This window comes from Lutra lutra, chromosome 10, assembly GCF_902655055.1.
Source record: "Lutra lutra chromosome 10, mLutLut1.2, whole genome shotgun sequence".
Taxonomy (NCBI): domain Eukaryota; kingdom Metazoa; phylum Chordata; class Mammalia; order Carnivora; family Mustelidae; genus Lutra; species Lutra lutra.
Genome location: NC_062287.1, coordinates 60,161,899 through 60,176,593, shown reverse-complemented (window position 1 = coordinate 60,176,593; position 14,695 = coordinate 60,161,899). Strand labels below are relative to the sequence as shown.

General features: G+C 38.7%; 1 protein-coding gene and 1 pseudogene across 1 annotated transcript; both read left to right on the top strand.

Annotated features, from left to right (window-relative positions):
• Positions 1–464: 464 nt before the first annotated feature.
• On the top strand, positions 465–1,331 carry LOC125079117 (olfactory receptor 52Z1-like). The gene has a single exon (XM_047692512.1). It carries the CDS (start codon positions 465–467, stop codon positions 1,329–1,331), a length of 867 nt encoding a protein of 288 aa, XP_047548468.1.
• Positions 1,332–8,436: 7,105 nt separating this feature from the next.
• LOC125079572 (olfactory receptor 52Z1-like) lies at positions 8,437–9,409 on the top strand (annotated as a pseudogene).
• Positions 9,410–14,695: the final 5,286 nt, after the last annotated feature.

Below are 14,695 nucleotides of genomic sequence, written 5' to 3'. Positions count from 1 at the left end.
TATTTCTATAGGCAGTATTGAATGGTGGCTGAGATCAAAGCTTTCAAATTCATACTGTCTGATTCTAAATCCAGTGGGACCTACGTCAGGAAGCTGAAAGTCTGTAGGATTTTCTTTTATCTATAGGAATAATATTAGTATCCATGTCAAGGATTATTGTAAAGGTCTTTTCAACATTCTGTTGTGAAGATTTAATGAGCTGTATTTGGAAAGTACCATTAGACATAGTAAGCACTTAGTAAATGCTAACTATTTTATTTCAAGATATATTTTAATTCTTCCATGAAAAGAGTCAGATTTGCTGACTCTTGTAGGCTAGATAATACAACTCACTGTCCTTCCACTGTATTCCAGAAGAATACATTGGGCAAAAAAAGTCTAATCAGACATCATTCAGCCTAATGGGCTGTTCCTCAATCTTGACTCAGCCCTGTGGTTTTTGATCAAGGTACCAGGTCTGGAATATGCTGCCACAGATGCCTCCCTCCTCTTATAATCACAGCGGTCCCCAGGATATGTGGTATGTCCTGATTGGAATCCCAGGACTGAAAGATTTTCACACCTGGATCTCCATCCCCATCTGTTCCATGTACATTTTGGCTGTCATAGGCAACGTGTTCTTGATGTTCATGATTGTGACTGAGCATAGTCTGCATGAGCCCATGTATATTTTCCTTTCCATGCTGGTCTCAGCAGATGTGCTGCTCTCCACAGCCACAGCCCCAAAGATGCTGGCCATCTTCTGGTCCCAGTCCATGGATATATCCTTTGGTTGTTGTGTGTCCCAGATGTTCTTCATACATTTCATCTTTGCGGTAGAATCTGCTATTCTCCTGGCCATGGCATTTGACCGCTATGTGGCCATCTGTCACCCCCTGAGATACACCACAATCTTAACCTCTTCAGTCACTGGGAAGATTGGCATAGCACCTATGGTCAGGAGCTTCATCATCTGCCTTCCATTCACCTTCCTGGTACACAGACTTAGGTATTGTGGGAGAAGCATCATTCCCCATTCCTACTGTGAGCACATGGGCATTGCCAGATTGGCATGTGACAATATCAGGGTCAACATCATCTATGGGCTGACTGTGGCCCTGCTGTCTACAGGACTGGACATTGTGTTCATCATTATGTCTTACACCATGATCCTTTGCACAGTGTTTCAGATACCTTCCTGGGCTGCCAGATTCAAGGCCCTCAACACATGTGCTTCCCACATCTGTGTCATCCTTATGTTCTATGCCCCAGCATTCTTTTCATTTTTTGCCCATCGTTTTGGGGGGGAAACCATCCCTCATTATGTCCACATCCTAGTAGCCAACTTCTAAGTGGTGGTGCCCCCTATGCTAAACTCCATCATTTACAGGGTCAAGACCAAACAGATTCAAGACTGAGTAATTCTCCTTTACTCCCGCATCACTACATGTTGTTAAAATGAAGATTAATGCCTAATGCTGGATATTTCTGAATAAAACACACACACTCACCCACATACACACATGCAATTTGAATGGGTAATGGGAATAAATGAAATCTATAAATAATCCTCAACACACATAAAAAAGGACAGTAAATGCCAAAGTTACCAATGCATTTCCCTAAAGCACTTAAAGACTTTGAAAAAATAATGATATTTTGAATTCTCCTAGACATGCTATTATCTTGCATTGTAGCTTCTTCTTAAGCAATCATAAGAGAACCGAGTGTAAAGACGAATACATTTTAGGATTAAACCCAAATGGAACTTTCTTGGGTAGAGCTGGGAAGTGAAAATGGCGAGTTGCCTAGGTTTGTAGGGACCATTGAAATTTTGCTGAAATAAACAACTCTCCCACTGCAACCAGGAAACACGTGTGCCAGTAGTATGAAGCTAATAAACTCTAATTATCTTCACCTTTTTCTTAAATTAAAATGTGAGTTCTAAGATGAGATATGTTCGTATTTGTTGATATAAAGTCTACTCAATGGAATAGGCACAGAGTATAGGTTTATTGTATGAACAGATAATACTGGAATGAAACAAATAATAAATTCTATTGACCCATCTGAGACAACACAGACACCTTCAAAGTTAATCCTTTCTTCCATGCATACTGGCGACCTCTGGCCCAAATCATCAATGAAGCATCCTTTTAACAGAGACTTCACTGAGGGAAGGACTAAAAGATTAAAAATGCCATACCCAGGCCATAGATTGAGACAGGAAAGATTACATAGGATGCTGACCCATAGTCTTACATAAAAAGTCTGTAGTCACACCAAATGTAATTTTTAGAAGTTTATCTTCGGATTAATTTCTTCATTTCAAGAAAATACTTTTACATTTATAATCTCTCCTTCCTCAAAGCCTAGCACATGCTATGAGAATGTGAAATCTGATCATATTTATATTTGAAGAAAGCAAAAAATGAACTTGGAAGCTATACTTTGAACATTTGCAAACTTTCCAGGGTTAGTCTATTTTCCTTGTTTTCTATTATGTACATATGATGCATGTGTGTATATACACATTAATGTACATATAAGGTAATATGTGTGTGTGTGTGTGTGTGTGTGTGTGTGTGTGTGTGTGTGTGTGGTGAAATTGAAATGAAAGGCTGTTTTCTAGATCCCTGGAATCCTGAATAAGTACCTTGGCTTAAAATATATGATATAGCTTTTGATCTTGATTAAGTCCCAAAAATTCATTTTCAGTTTTGTTTCCTTTGCCTTTGGAGGCATATCTTTTTTTTTTTAAATTTTTTATTTCTTTTCAGCATAATAGTATTCATTGTTTTTGCACTGCACCCAGTGCTCCATGCAATCCGTGCCCTCCCTAATGCCCACCACCTGGTTCTGCCATTCTGGTAGCCCCATCTTTAGTACTGATAAAATGTCGTCTTCAGTTTCACCATACAACCATCATCTCCCATTTCTACTGTGAGCATATGGCCATTGTGAAGCTGGCTGCAGAAAATGTGCAGGTCAACAAAATCTATGGCCTGTTTGTGGCATTTGCTGTTGCAGGATTTGACATGATATTCATCACTTTGTCCTACATACAGATCTTTTTCACAGTTTTTCGTTTGCCCCAGAAGGAGGCTCGGTGGAAAGCATTCAATACCTGCATCGCCCACATCTGTGTCTTCCTCCAGTTCTACCTCCTTGCCTTCTTCTCCTTCTTCACACATAGGTTTGGTGCTCATATTCCCCCTTATATCCATATCCTCTTTTCTAGTCTCTACTTGCTGGTCCCCTCTTTTCTCAATCCACTTGTCTATGGTGCCAAGACCAAGCAGATCCGCATTCACGTAGTAAAGATATTGTGTTCATAAAATCCACTCTTGTATCACCCACAGCCTTCTCCTTTATGCAATCATAACGATCTCTCAAAACTAAGTAAAACAACAAAAGTGGATGCTAATTGTGATGCTTGCATTTTCTATTTAATTCTCTTGTGAAATTTTCCTTCATTTTAAATGGTTGTCACATCATAGCCCATGACACCTATCATGGGATTTAGAACCTACTGGTTAATGAGAATGAGAAATGTAGAAAGAGCCGAATAGTGAACATATGTTATTTCCTTTTTCTTAATTTTTAGAGCCTGATTAAACTTTCTCATTTAAGTATCCTTCCCCAGAAGGATTAACAAATATGTGTCCCTCAATGAATTTAAATGCACCCAAGACTCATTGGTTAGATTATCCAGGTACTCACTGATAATAAGTTGTCAATTCTGTTGTTTCTGGATCATCCTAATTATCTTTAAAAAATGAGAGGAAGTTTTTTTTTTAATTTTTATGCAAACAAATGAAAACAAGCAAACAAACAAAAACCCATGAATATATATATATATATGATGCGACATCGTCTTCAATTTTCAACAATTCTGGTGACTTTAGGGCATTAAGACATAAAAAATCACAAGAAATCCAGTGTTCCATGTTACCCATCACCACTTTTTCTGCACCCTCACCACTTACTTCCTTATTCATTCTTCAAGTATTATTAAAAAAAAAAAAACCCTACAATATTATAAATGCTATAGTAAAGGACAGAGATATAATGGGAAATTTGAGACAGTGTTTACATTTTTTGAGTTTATAGACATATGGTCCTATATTTTGAGGAGAAAGAATGAGAGAGAGAGAGGGAAGGACAGAGAAGCAGGAGAGGTACCAATGGAATGTGGTTTAGCAAAGGGAGTAAAGCACTGAAATTCAACTGAAAGCAGCAGTCTGTAGAGTCATTTTTCTTATCTTTGTTTTTTTCTTTATTTAGGGATTCTTATTACTTTTTAATTTTTTATTTTAATTTCAGTTATATGTATGTTAGTTTCAGGTGTGCAATGTAGTGATTCAACACTTCCATACATCACCCTGTACTCATCAGGAGACCTGCACTCCTTACTCCCCATCACCAGTTTCTTCTTCTTCTTCTTCTTTTTTTAAATAAATATATTATTTATTTATTTATTTATTTATTTATTTATTTGAGAAGGGAGAGAGAGAGCACAGGAGCTGGGTGACAGGCAGAGGGGCAGGGGAGGGATAGGGAGAGAATCTCAAGCAGACTACACTGAGCACAGAGCCCAATGTGGTTCTCCATCTCAGGATTTTGAGACCATGACTTGAGTGGAAACCAAGAGCCTAAGACTTAACCAACTAAGTCACCAGGGTGCCCTCCCCCTTTGTTCTTTTGTTTTGTTTCTTAATGAGTAAAATCATATGGCATTTGTCTTTCTGTGTAGGGAATCTGACTCTTAATGAAGGACAAATGAATGGCTAGCAACTAACTAACTGGGTAGATGATGTTAGAGATTAGGTATAGAATCAAAAAACTGTACAGTAGTGTTTTCTCTCTTGTGGATGAAGCAGAAACAATTGGAAGAACCAACAGACTTCTTTTTATAGCCTCTTCCTATAGAGGAGGACAGAACTGGAAATTATATTTGGGCCCACTCCTTCCAGGAATGAGTGGAGTTCAGTCCTCTGGGGGCTGACACTCTTGAGCCCAAGAGGTGCCCAGAGGAGATATAAATACCCAGCTCCCCATTTCCTCACCATGTTGTGAACATCATATGGCTTTTCTTTTTTTCCTCTCTACTAGTTAAATATCTTCAGGATCCTAAAAATTACAGGTGAGAAGCTGATTTTTGCTCAGCAAGGACATGTAGAAAAAGACATCAGAAATTAAAAAAAAAAAAAGAAAGAAAGGAAAGGAAAGGAGAAAATCTTAGGAAACCACAGAAGCTGCTCAGTATTCCTAGAACTTAAGCCTGACTTCGGAGGTACTGTGTGTGGCTGTGACTGGACTGCCTGGGCAATTGTAGTGACTCTTTGGGCTCTCTTCCTAAATAGATTGTCTGCAAAAAGCACAAGTATATATTTTTCTTTCTGAATATATTTATGCACTGGTTGTCTATCTTTGATATGTGGCTCTGAATGCTGGGCATACGTGCAATGGATTTGTAGTAAGGCCCAGTAATAGGATAGGGCTCAGGAGATAAACAATCCTAATAGTTAAAGACCTTGTATATATGCCTATACACAAACCCATGCATGCCTTTATTCCAAAGAGTTCACTGTATATTCACCATATAGCAGGCACTGAGCTTAGCACAGAGTAAGAAGCTGAGGCTCCCTATAAAACAATGATGCTACACTAGTGTTCAGGCAAGAATAAAACTCCCTTTCTAAGCCCATTACATTCCCCATGCTGAACTGCCTACACCTTATAAAACTAACATAACGGATTAGAGGTGAAAATTACAGTGGGTGTCGTGTGTCTAGTGTGAGACAGTTATTCTTGGCCTATGTGGTTACTCTAAAGTGGTCCTATCCTTGTCCAGTGGGCCATTAGCCTGTTGTCCAAAAACCCGAACTTAGTTCACAGTAACAATGATTTTGATCTTAATGATGGCAATTTTGGAAATCCCTAATTTCATCTGTGGCTCGGATAAAAATGTATCTGATTTGTGTGACAGCCATCGTTAAATACTGACTTCAGAATTTACTCACTTTTTAAATTTATATTTATTTTAAGTATTTTATGTTGGAAAACTAATCTTCGAATTAAGATATTTTTAATGATAATGCAGTCAGAATTTGACTCAACCAGTATTTAAATCCAATCTATGGGCCCAGAGTTATACTGTCCCTACTTGCCACACACTGCCTCCATGCATGCATTCATGATTCAGTCAGAATAGGCCAGTAGGAATATTGTGAAGAAATGATTCAGGGAGCCCCAGAACTATAAGTTAGGTAGCTGCAGGCAATAATACTTTGCCCAAATGAAACCAAATAAGATAAACCAGATCACTGTGTCCCAAAAGATCAGAAGAACATTTGCAAAATTTGTTTTGTTTCCCTTCAACCAATATTTTTCTGTTTCTTTCAACACTTAGACTCTCCTCTCCCCCATCTCTGATGTCCTTATGAACCCCACACACTACACATTCCCTCCCCATAGCTTCACTTGACACACATACATGGCTCTAGCATAGGTCTGGGCTAGGCACAGTTCTACATTAATCTTTTCCTTCCTGCTATGAACCCTGGTATCCCATTTAAAAGAAATTTTCAAGGATTAATTTTAGCTCCACATGAAATGGTTATACTATTGATATATGTAATCAAAGGAGATAGAGACACTTGAGCATCTCAACATTTTCTTACAGTATTTTCAAAGAATCACATATCAACTTAAGGAAAGGCCTGATGAGGTGACGATTTACGGATTATACATTCTAACCTCTATCAAAACACAAGGTTCAATTGACTATTGAGAACAAACTAATGGCTGCCAGAGGGGCAGGGGGACAGAGATGGGTATAATGGATGAAGGGTAGTGGGAGATAGAAGCTCCCAATGTGGAATTAGTAAATCACAGGAATAAAAGGCAAGAATAGGGAATATAGTCAGTGGTATTGTAATGGCATTGCATGGTGACCTGTGAGAAGTATCCTATAGCCAGTGTAATAGAACATACAGACTTGTCCAATCATGGTGTGTGTTATGTGTGAAACTAATGGAACATTGTATATAAATTATGCTTCAATTAAAAAAAAAAAGAAAAGAAATAAATGGCGCCCACACATTTCAATTCTACGACATGAAGTTTGATGCCAGAATACACCAGAATATTGACCACTTAATGAAAAATAAAAGTATACATAGTAAAATGATAGTGTACAATGATCTGACTCCAGTGGAAACAAGGTATGAAAAGGCAAACATCCCTTAAATCTATGTTCCTCTTCAGCAAATGCAGTCAACTTGCTTTTATTTGAGAATAGGGATTAGGAGAGGACGGAAGCCATTTGTCCATTTGTTTGCATCCATGCCTCTATCCCTGTTTACATGTGCCTACTTATATGTATACCATCCTCATACACACATCCCACTCCAATGTTACATGTCCTCGCCTGCTTTTCACTCAAATTCTCTCCTGCATTTATCTACATTCCTTTGGAACAATAGGGAAAGAATAACCATTAAATGAACCTCCCTCCCATTCATTGAAAGATGGTGGACCTCTATCTCATAATGTGAAGCATTAATATTTGCTGCTATGGAGGTATTTTGAAATAATAAATATGGTGTTTAATTTTAAGTCAGTGACCTGAAAGGGAGAGAATATTTTTCCTTACCACATGCAGGCCATATCCATTTAAGAATCTAACTGAATTTGACACTGCATATAGTTTAGGTTTTTAATATACATTGTATAATTTTAAGAAACATGTTGATTTGCAGACCAGAATCAGTGAATTCACCTGTAGATCCTCAATCCCCAGCATAGGACTTACCATCACTTTAGTGGTCAATCAATGAAGAAGAGGACCTATGTGTATATACTGCCTGGAATCTGTTTTGGTAAAACCTCATTCCCTCCTTCTCTCTTAACGAATGAGATCAACTTCACATGTGTCTATTTTACTCAGGGATATCATCAGTGAAAATTTTGATGACATGTTTTTATATCTAGTGTAATTTCTATAGGCAGTATTGGATGGTGGCTGAGATCAGAGCTTTCAAATTTGTGCTCTCTAACTCTGAATCCAGTGGGACCAAGGTCAAGAAACTGAAAGTCTGTGGGATTTTTTTCATCTATAGGAATAATAATAATATCTTTGTCAAGGATTATTATAAAGGTCTTTTCAACAGTCTATTGTGAAGATTTAATAAGCCATATTTGGAAAGTATCATTAGACATAGTAAGCACTTAGCAAATGCTAACTATTTTTTTAAAGATATAATTTAATTCTTCCATGGGAAGAGTCAGATTTCAATTGTAGGCTAAATAATACATCTTGCTGTCTTTCCACAGAGAAGAATATATTTGGGCAAAAAAAAAAAATTTTGTTCAGACATCATTCAGCCTAATGAGGTGTTCCTCAATCTTGACTCAGCCCTGTGGTTTTTGATCAAGGCACTAGGTCTGAATATGATGCCACAGATGCCCCCCTCCTCTTATAATCACAGCGGTCCCCAGGATATGTGGTATGTCCTGATTGGAATCCCAGGACTGGAAGATTTTCACACCTGGATCTCCATCCCTATCTGTTCCATGTATGTTTTGGTTGTCGTAGGCAATGCATTCTTGATCTTTGTGATTGTGACTTAGTGCAGTCTCCATGAATCCATGTATATCTTCCTTTCCATGCTGGCCTCAGCAGATGTGCTGCTCTCCACAGCCACAGCTCCAAAGATGCTGGCCATCTTCTGGTTCCAGTACATGGATATATTCTTTGGTTGTGTGTGTCCCAGATGTTCTTCATACATTTCATCTTTGTGGCAGAATCTGCTATCCTTCTGGCCATGGCATTTGACCACTATGTGGCCATCAGTCACCCCCTGAGATACACCAAAATCTTAACCTCTTCAGTCACTGGGAAGATTGGCATAGCACCTATGGTCAGGAGCTTCATCATCTGCCTTCCATTCACCTTCCTGGTACACAGACTTAGGTATTGTGGGAGAAGCATCATTCCCCATTCCTACTGTGAACACACGGGCATTGCCAGATTGGCATGTGACAATATCAGGGTCAACATCATCTATGGGTTGACTGTGGCCCTGCTGTCTACAGGACTGGACATTGTGTTCATCATTATGTCTTACACCATGATCCTTTGCACAGTGTTTCAGATACCTTCCTGGGCTGCCAGATTCAAGGCCCTCAACACATGTGCTTCCCACATCTGTGTCATCCTTATGTTCTATGCCCCAGCATTCTTTTCATTTTTTTTGCCCATCGTTTTGGGGGGGAAACCATCCCTCATCATGTCCACATCCTAGTAGCCAACTTCTAAGTGGTCGTGCCCCCTATAATAAACCCCATCACTTACGGGGTCAAGACCAAACAGATTCAAGACTGAGTAATTCTCCTTTACTCCCGCATCACCACATGTTGTTAAAATGAGGATTAATGCCTAATGTTGGATATTTCTCAATAAAATACACACACTTACCCACATACACACATACAATTTGAATGGGTAATGGGAATAAAGAAAGTCCATAAATAATCCTCAAGACACATAAAAAAGGACAGTAAATGCCAAAGTTACCAATGCATTTCCCCAAAGCACTTAAAGACTTTGAAAAAATAATGATATTCTGAATTCTCCTAGACATGCTATTATTATAACTTCTTCTTAAGCAATCATAAGAGAACCCTGTGTAAAGAGGAATACATTTTATGATTCAGCCCAAATGGAACTTCCTTGGGTAGAACTGGGAAGTGAAAATGGTGATTTGCATAGCTTTTGTAAAGACCATTGAAATTTTGCTGAAATATGAGACACTCCTACAGCAATCAGGAAACACTAGTGCCAGTAGCATGAAGCTAATAAACTGATTATCTTCACCTTTTTCTTAAATTAAAATGTGAGTTCTAAAATGAGATTTTCTCATTCACTGATAAAATGTCTACTCAGTGGAATAGGCACAGAGTATAGGTTTATTGTATGAATGGATAATAGTGAATTGAAACAAATAATACATTATATTGACCCATCGAGACAACATAGACACCTTAAGAGTTAATCCTTTCTTCCCTACATATTGACAACTTTTGGCCAAAATCATCAATGAACCTCCCTTTAACAGAGGCTTCACTGAGAGAGGGAGTAAAAGATTAAAAATGCCATATCCAGGCCACAGATAAAGGCAGTAAAACATTATGTAGGATCCTGATACGTAACCTTACAGAAAAAGTCTGTAATCAAATATAATTTTCATAAACTTGTCTTCAGATTAATTTCTTCATTCAAGAAAATACTTTTACAATCTCTCCTTCCTCAAGGCCTAGCACATGCTATGAGAATATGAAATCTAACCTTATTTACACTTGAAGAAAGCAAAACATGAACTCAGAAGCTATACTTTGAACATTTGCAAACTTTCCAGGGTTAGTCTTTTTTCCTTGTTTTCTTTGTTTTATATACAAATATATGTATGTAGTGTCAAGATGGCAGAGAAGTAGCAGGCTGAGACTATTTCAGGTAGCAGGAGATCAGCTAGATAGCTTATCTAAAGATTGCAAACACCTACAAATCCAACGGGAGATCAAAGAGAAGAACAGCAATTCTAGAAACAGAAAATCAACCACTTTCTGAAAGGTAGGACTGGCAGAGAAGTGAATCCAAAGCGATGTGAAGATAGACTGCGGGGGTGGGGGGGGCGGTGACGGGCGGGCTCCCGGCAAGCAGCGGAGCAACGGAGCACAAAATCAGGACTTTTAAAACTGTGTTCCGCTGAGGGACATTGCTCCAGAGGCTAAACAGGGGTGAAGCCCATGTGGGGTCAGCGTGGCCTCAGGTCCCGCAGGGTCACAGAAGGATCGGGGGTGTCTGATTGTCGCAGAGCTTGCATGTATTAGAACGGGGAAGCTGGCTACAGAGACAGAGCTGAGGAGTGAGCTCTCAGCTCGGAGTTAGCTTGAACCAGTCGCAAGCTGGGTGAGCTCGGAGTGCGGCAGAAGGCCAGGGAGACTGGAGTAATTGGGCTCTATTCTCTGAGGGTGCACTGAGGAGTGGGGCCCCAAGCTCTCAGCTCCTCTGTGCTGGAGACTTGGAGGCCACCATTTTCATTCCCTTCCTCAGGAACTCTACAGAAAGCGCTCAGGGAACAAAAGCTCCCGAAAGCAAACCCAAGCGGATTATTCAGCCTGATCCCTGGTAAGGGCGGTGCAATTCCGCCTGGGGCAAAGACACTTGAGAATCACTACAATAGGCCCCTCCCCCAGAAGATCAACAAGAAATCCAGCCAGGACCAAGTTCACCTACCAAGGACTGTGCAGTTTCAATACCAAGGAGAGCATCGGAATTCCAGAGGAGGAGAAAGCAAAGCACGGAACTCATGGCTTTCTCCCCATGATTCTTTAGTCTTGCAGTTAATTTATTTTTTTTTCTTTCTCAATTTTTTTTCTCTTCTTCTGCTAAATTTTTTTAAACTTTTACCCTTTTCTTTCTTAACGTTTTTAAACTAGTTTATCTAATATATATATATATATATATGTATATATTTTCTTTTTATATTTTTTCTTAATTCGTTTTCTTTTTTTAATGGTTACTTTTTTTTTCTTTCTTTCTGAACCTCTTTTTATCCCCTTCCCCACCATCCAATGATTTGGGATCTCTTCTATTTGGTTAAAGCATATTTTCCTGGGGTCTTTGCCACCCTTTTAGTATTTTACTTGCTCCTTCATATACTCTTTTTTGCACAAAATGACAAGGCAGAAAAATTAACCACACAAAAAAAAAAGAACAAAAGGCAGTACCAAAGGCTAGAAACCTACTCAATACAGACATTGGTAATATGTCAGATCTAGAGTTCAGAATGACGATTCTCAAGGTTCCAGCCAGGCTCGAAAAAGGCATGGAAGATATTAGAGAAACCCTCTCCAGAGAGATAAAAGCCCTTTCTGGAGAAATAAAAGAACTAAAATATAACCAAGTTGAAATCAAAAAAGCTATTAATGAGGTGCAATAAAAAATGGAGGCTCTGACTGCTAGGATAAATGAGGCAGAAGAAAGAATTAGCGATATAGAAGACCAAATGACAGAGAATAAAGAAGCTGAGCAAAAGAGAGACAAACAAATACTGGACCACGAGGGGAGAATTCGAGAGATAAGTGACACCATAAGACAAAACAACATTAGAATAATTGGGATTCCAGAAGAAGAAGAAAGAGAGAGGGGAGCAAAAGGTATATTGGAGAGAATTATTGGAGAGAATTTCCCCAATATGGCAAAGGGAACAAGCATCAAAATCCTGGAGATGTAGAGAACCCCCCTCAAAATCAACAAGAATAGGTCCACACCCCATCACCTAATAATAACATTAACACGTCCTAGTGACAAAGAGAAAATCCTGAAAGCAGCCTGGGAAAAGAAGTCTGTAACATACAATGGTAAAAATATGAGATTGACAGCAGATTTATCCACAGAGACGTGGCAGGCAAGAAAGAGCTGGCATGATATATTCAGAGCACTAAAGGAGTAAAACATGCAGCCAAGAATACTATATCCAGCTAGGCTATCATTGAAAATAGAAGGGGAGATTAAAAGCTTCCAGGACAAACAAAAACTGAAAGAATTTGCAAACACCGAACCAGCTCCACAGGAAATATTGAAAGGGTCCTCTAAGCAAAGAGAGAGCCTAAAAGTAGTAGATTGGAAAGGAACAGAGACAATATACAGTAACAGTCACCTTACAGGCAATACGATGGCACTAAATTCATATCTCTCAATAGTTATCCTGAATGTTAATGGGCTAAATGCCCCAATCAAAAGATACAGGGTATCAGAATGGATAAAAAAAAAAAAAACATCATATGTTGCCTACAAGAAACTCATTTTAAACCTGAAGACACCTCCAGATTTAAAGTGAAGGGGTGGAAAAGAATTTACCATGCTAATGGACATCAGAAGAAAGCAGGAGTGGCAATCCTTCTATCAGATCAATTAGATTTTAAGCCAAAGACTATAATAAGAGATGAGGAAGGACACTATATCATACTCAAAGGGTCTGTCCAACAAGAAGATTAACAATTTTAAATATCTATGCCCCTAACGTCCGAGCAGCCAACTACACAAACCAATTAATAACAAAATCAAAGAAACTTATTGACAATAATACAATAATAGTAGGGGACTTTAACACTCCCCTCACTGAAATGGACAGATCATCCAAGCAAAAGATCAATAAGGAAATAAAGGCCTTAAATGACGCACTGGACCAGATGGACATCACAGATATATTCAGAACATTTCATCCCAAAGGAACAGAATACACATTCTTCTCTAGTGCACATGGAACATTCTCCAGAATAGATCACATTCTTGGTCCTAAATCAGGTCTCAACCATTATCAAAAGATTGGAATCATTCCCTGCATATGTTCAGACCACAATGCTCTGAAGCTAGAACTCAATCACAAGAGGAAATTTGGAAAGAACCCAAATACATGGAGACTACACAGCATCCTTCTAAAGAATGAGTGGGTCAACCAGGAAATTAAAGAAGAATTGAAAAAAATCATGGAAACAAATGATAATGAAAACACAACGGTTCAAAATCTGTGGGACACAACAAAGGCAGTCCTGAGAGGAAAATATATAGCGGTACAAGCCTTTCTCAAGAAACAAGAAAGGTCTCAGGTACACAACCTAACCCTACACCTAAAAGAGCTGGAGAAAGAACAAGAAAGAAAGCCTAAACCCAGCAGGAGAAGAGAAATCATAAAGATCAGAGCAGAAATCAATGAAATAGAAACCAAAATACAATAGAACAAATCAATGAAACTAGGAGCTGGTTCTTTGAAAGAATTAATAAGATCGATAAACCCCTGGCCAGACTTATCAAAAAGAAAAGAGAAAGGACCCAAGTAAATTAAATCATGAATGAAAGAGAGAGGATCACAACCAACACTAAAGAAATACAATTATAAGAACATACTATGAGCAACTCTACGCCAACAAATTTGACAATCTGGAAGAAATGGATGCATTCCTAGAGACATATAAACCATCACATCTGAGCCAGGAAGAAATAGAAAACCTGAACAGACCCATAACCAGAAAGGAGACTGAAACAGTCATCAAAAATCTCCAAACAAACAAAAGCCCAGGGCCAGACGTCTTCCCGGGGGGAATTCTACCAAACATTTAAAGAAGAATTAATTCCTATTCTCCTAAAACTGTTCCAAAAAATAGAAATGGAAGGAAAACTTCCAAACTCATTTGATGAGGCCAGCATCACCTTGATCCCAAAACCAGACAAGGATCCCATCAAAAAAGAGAACTACAGATCAATATCCTTGATGAACACAGATGCGAAAATTCTAGCCAATAGGCTAGACTAGCCAATAGGATTCAACAGTACATTAAAAGGATTATTCACCCTGATCAAGTGGGTTTTATTCCAGGGCTGCAAGGTTGGTTCAACATCCGCAAATCAATCAATGTGATACAATACATTAATAAAAGAAAGAACAAGAACCATATGATACTCTCAATAGATGCTGGAAAAGCATGTGACAAAATACAGCATCCCTTCCTGATCAAAAGTCTTCAAAGTGTAGGGATAGAGGGCACATACCTCAATATTATCAAAGCCATCTATGAAAAACCCACCGCAAATATCATTCTCGATGGAGAGAAACTGAAAGCTTTTCCATTAAGGTCAGGAAAACGGCGG

Bases quoted from the DNA above. Each gene is read 5' to 3' on its own strand.
- LOC125079117 (XM_047692512.1), top strand. From the start codon at position 465: ATGCTGCCACAGATGCCTCCCTCCTCTTATAATCACAGCGGTCCCCAG.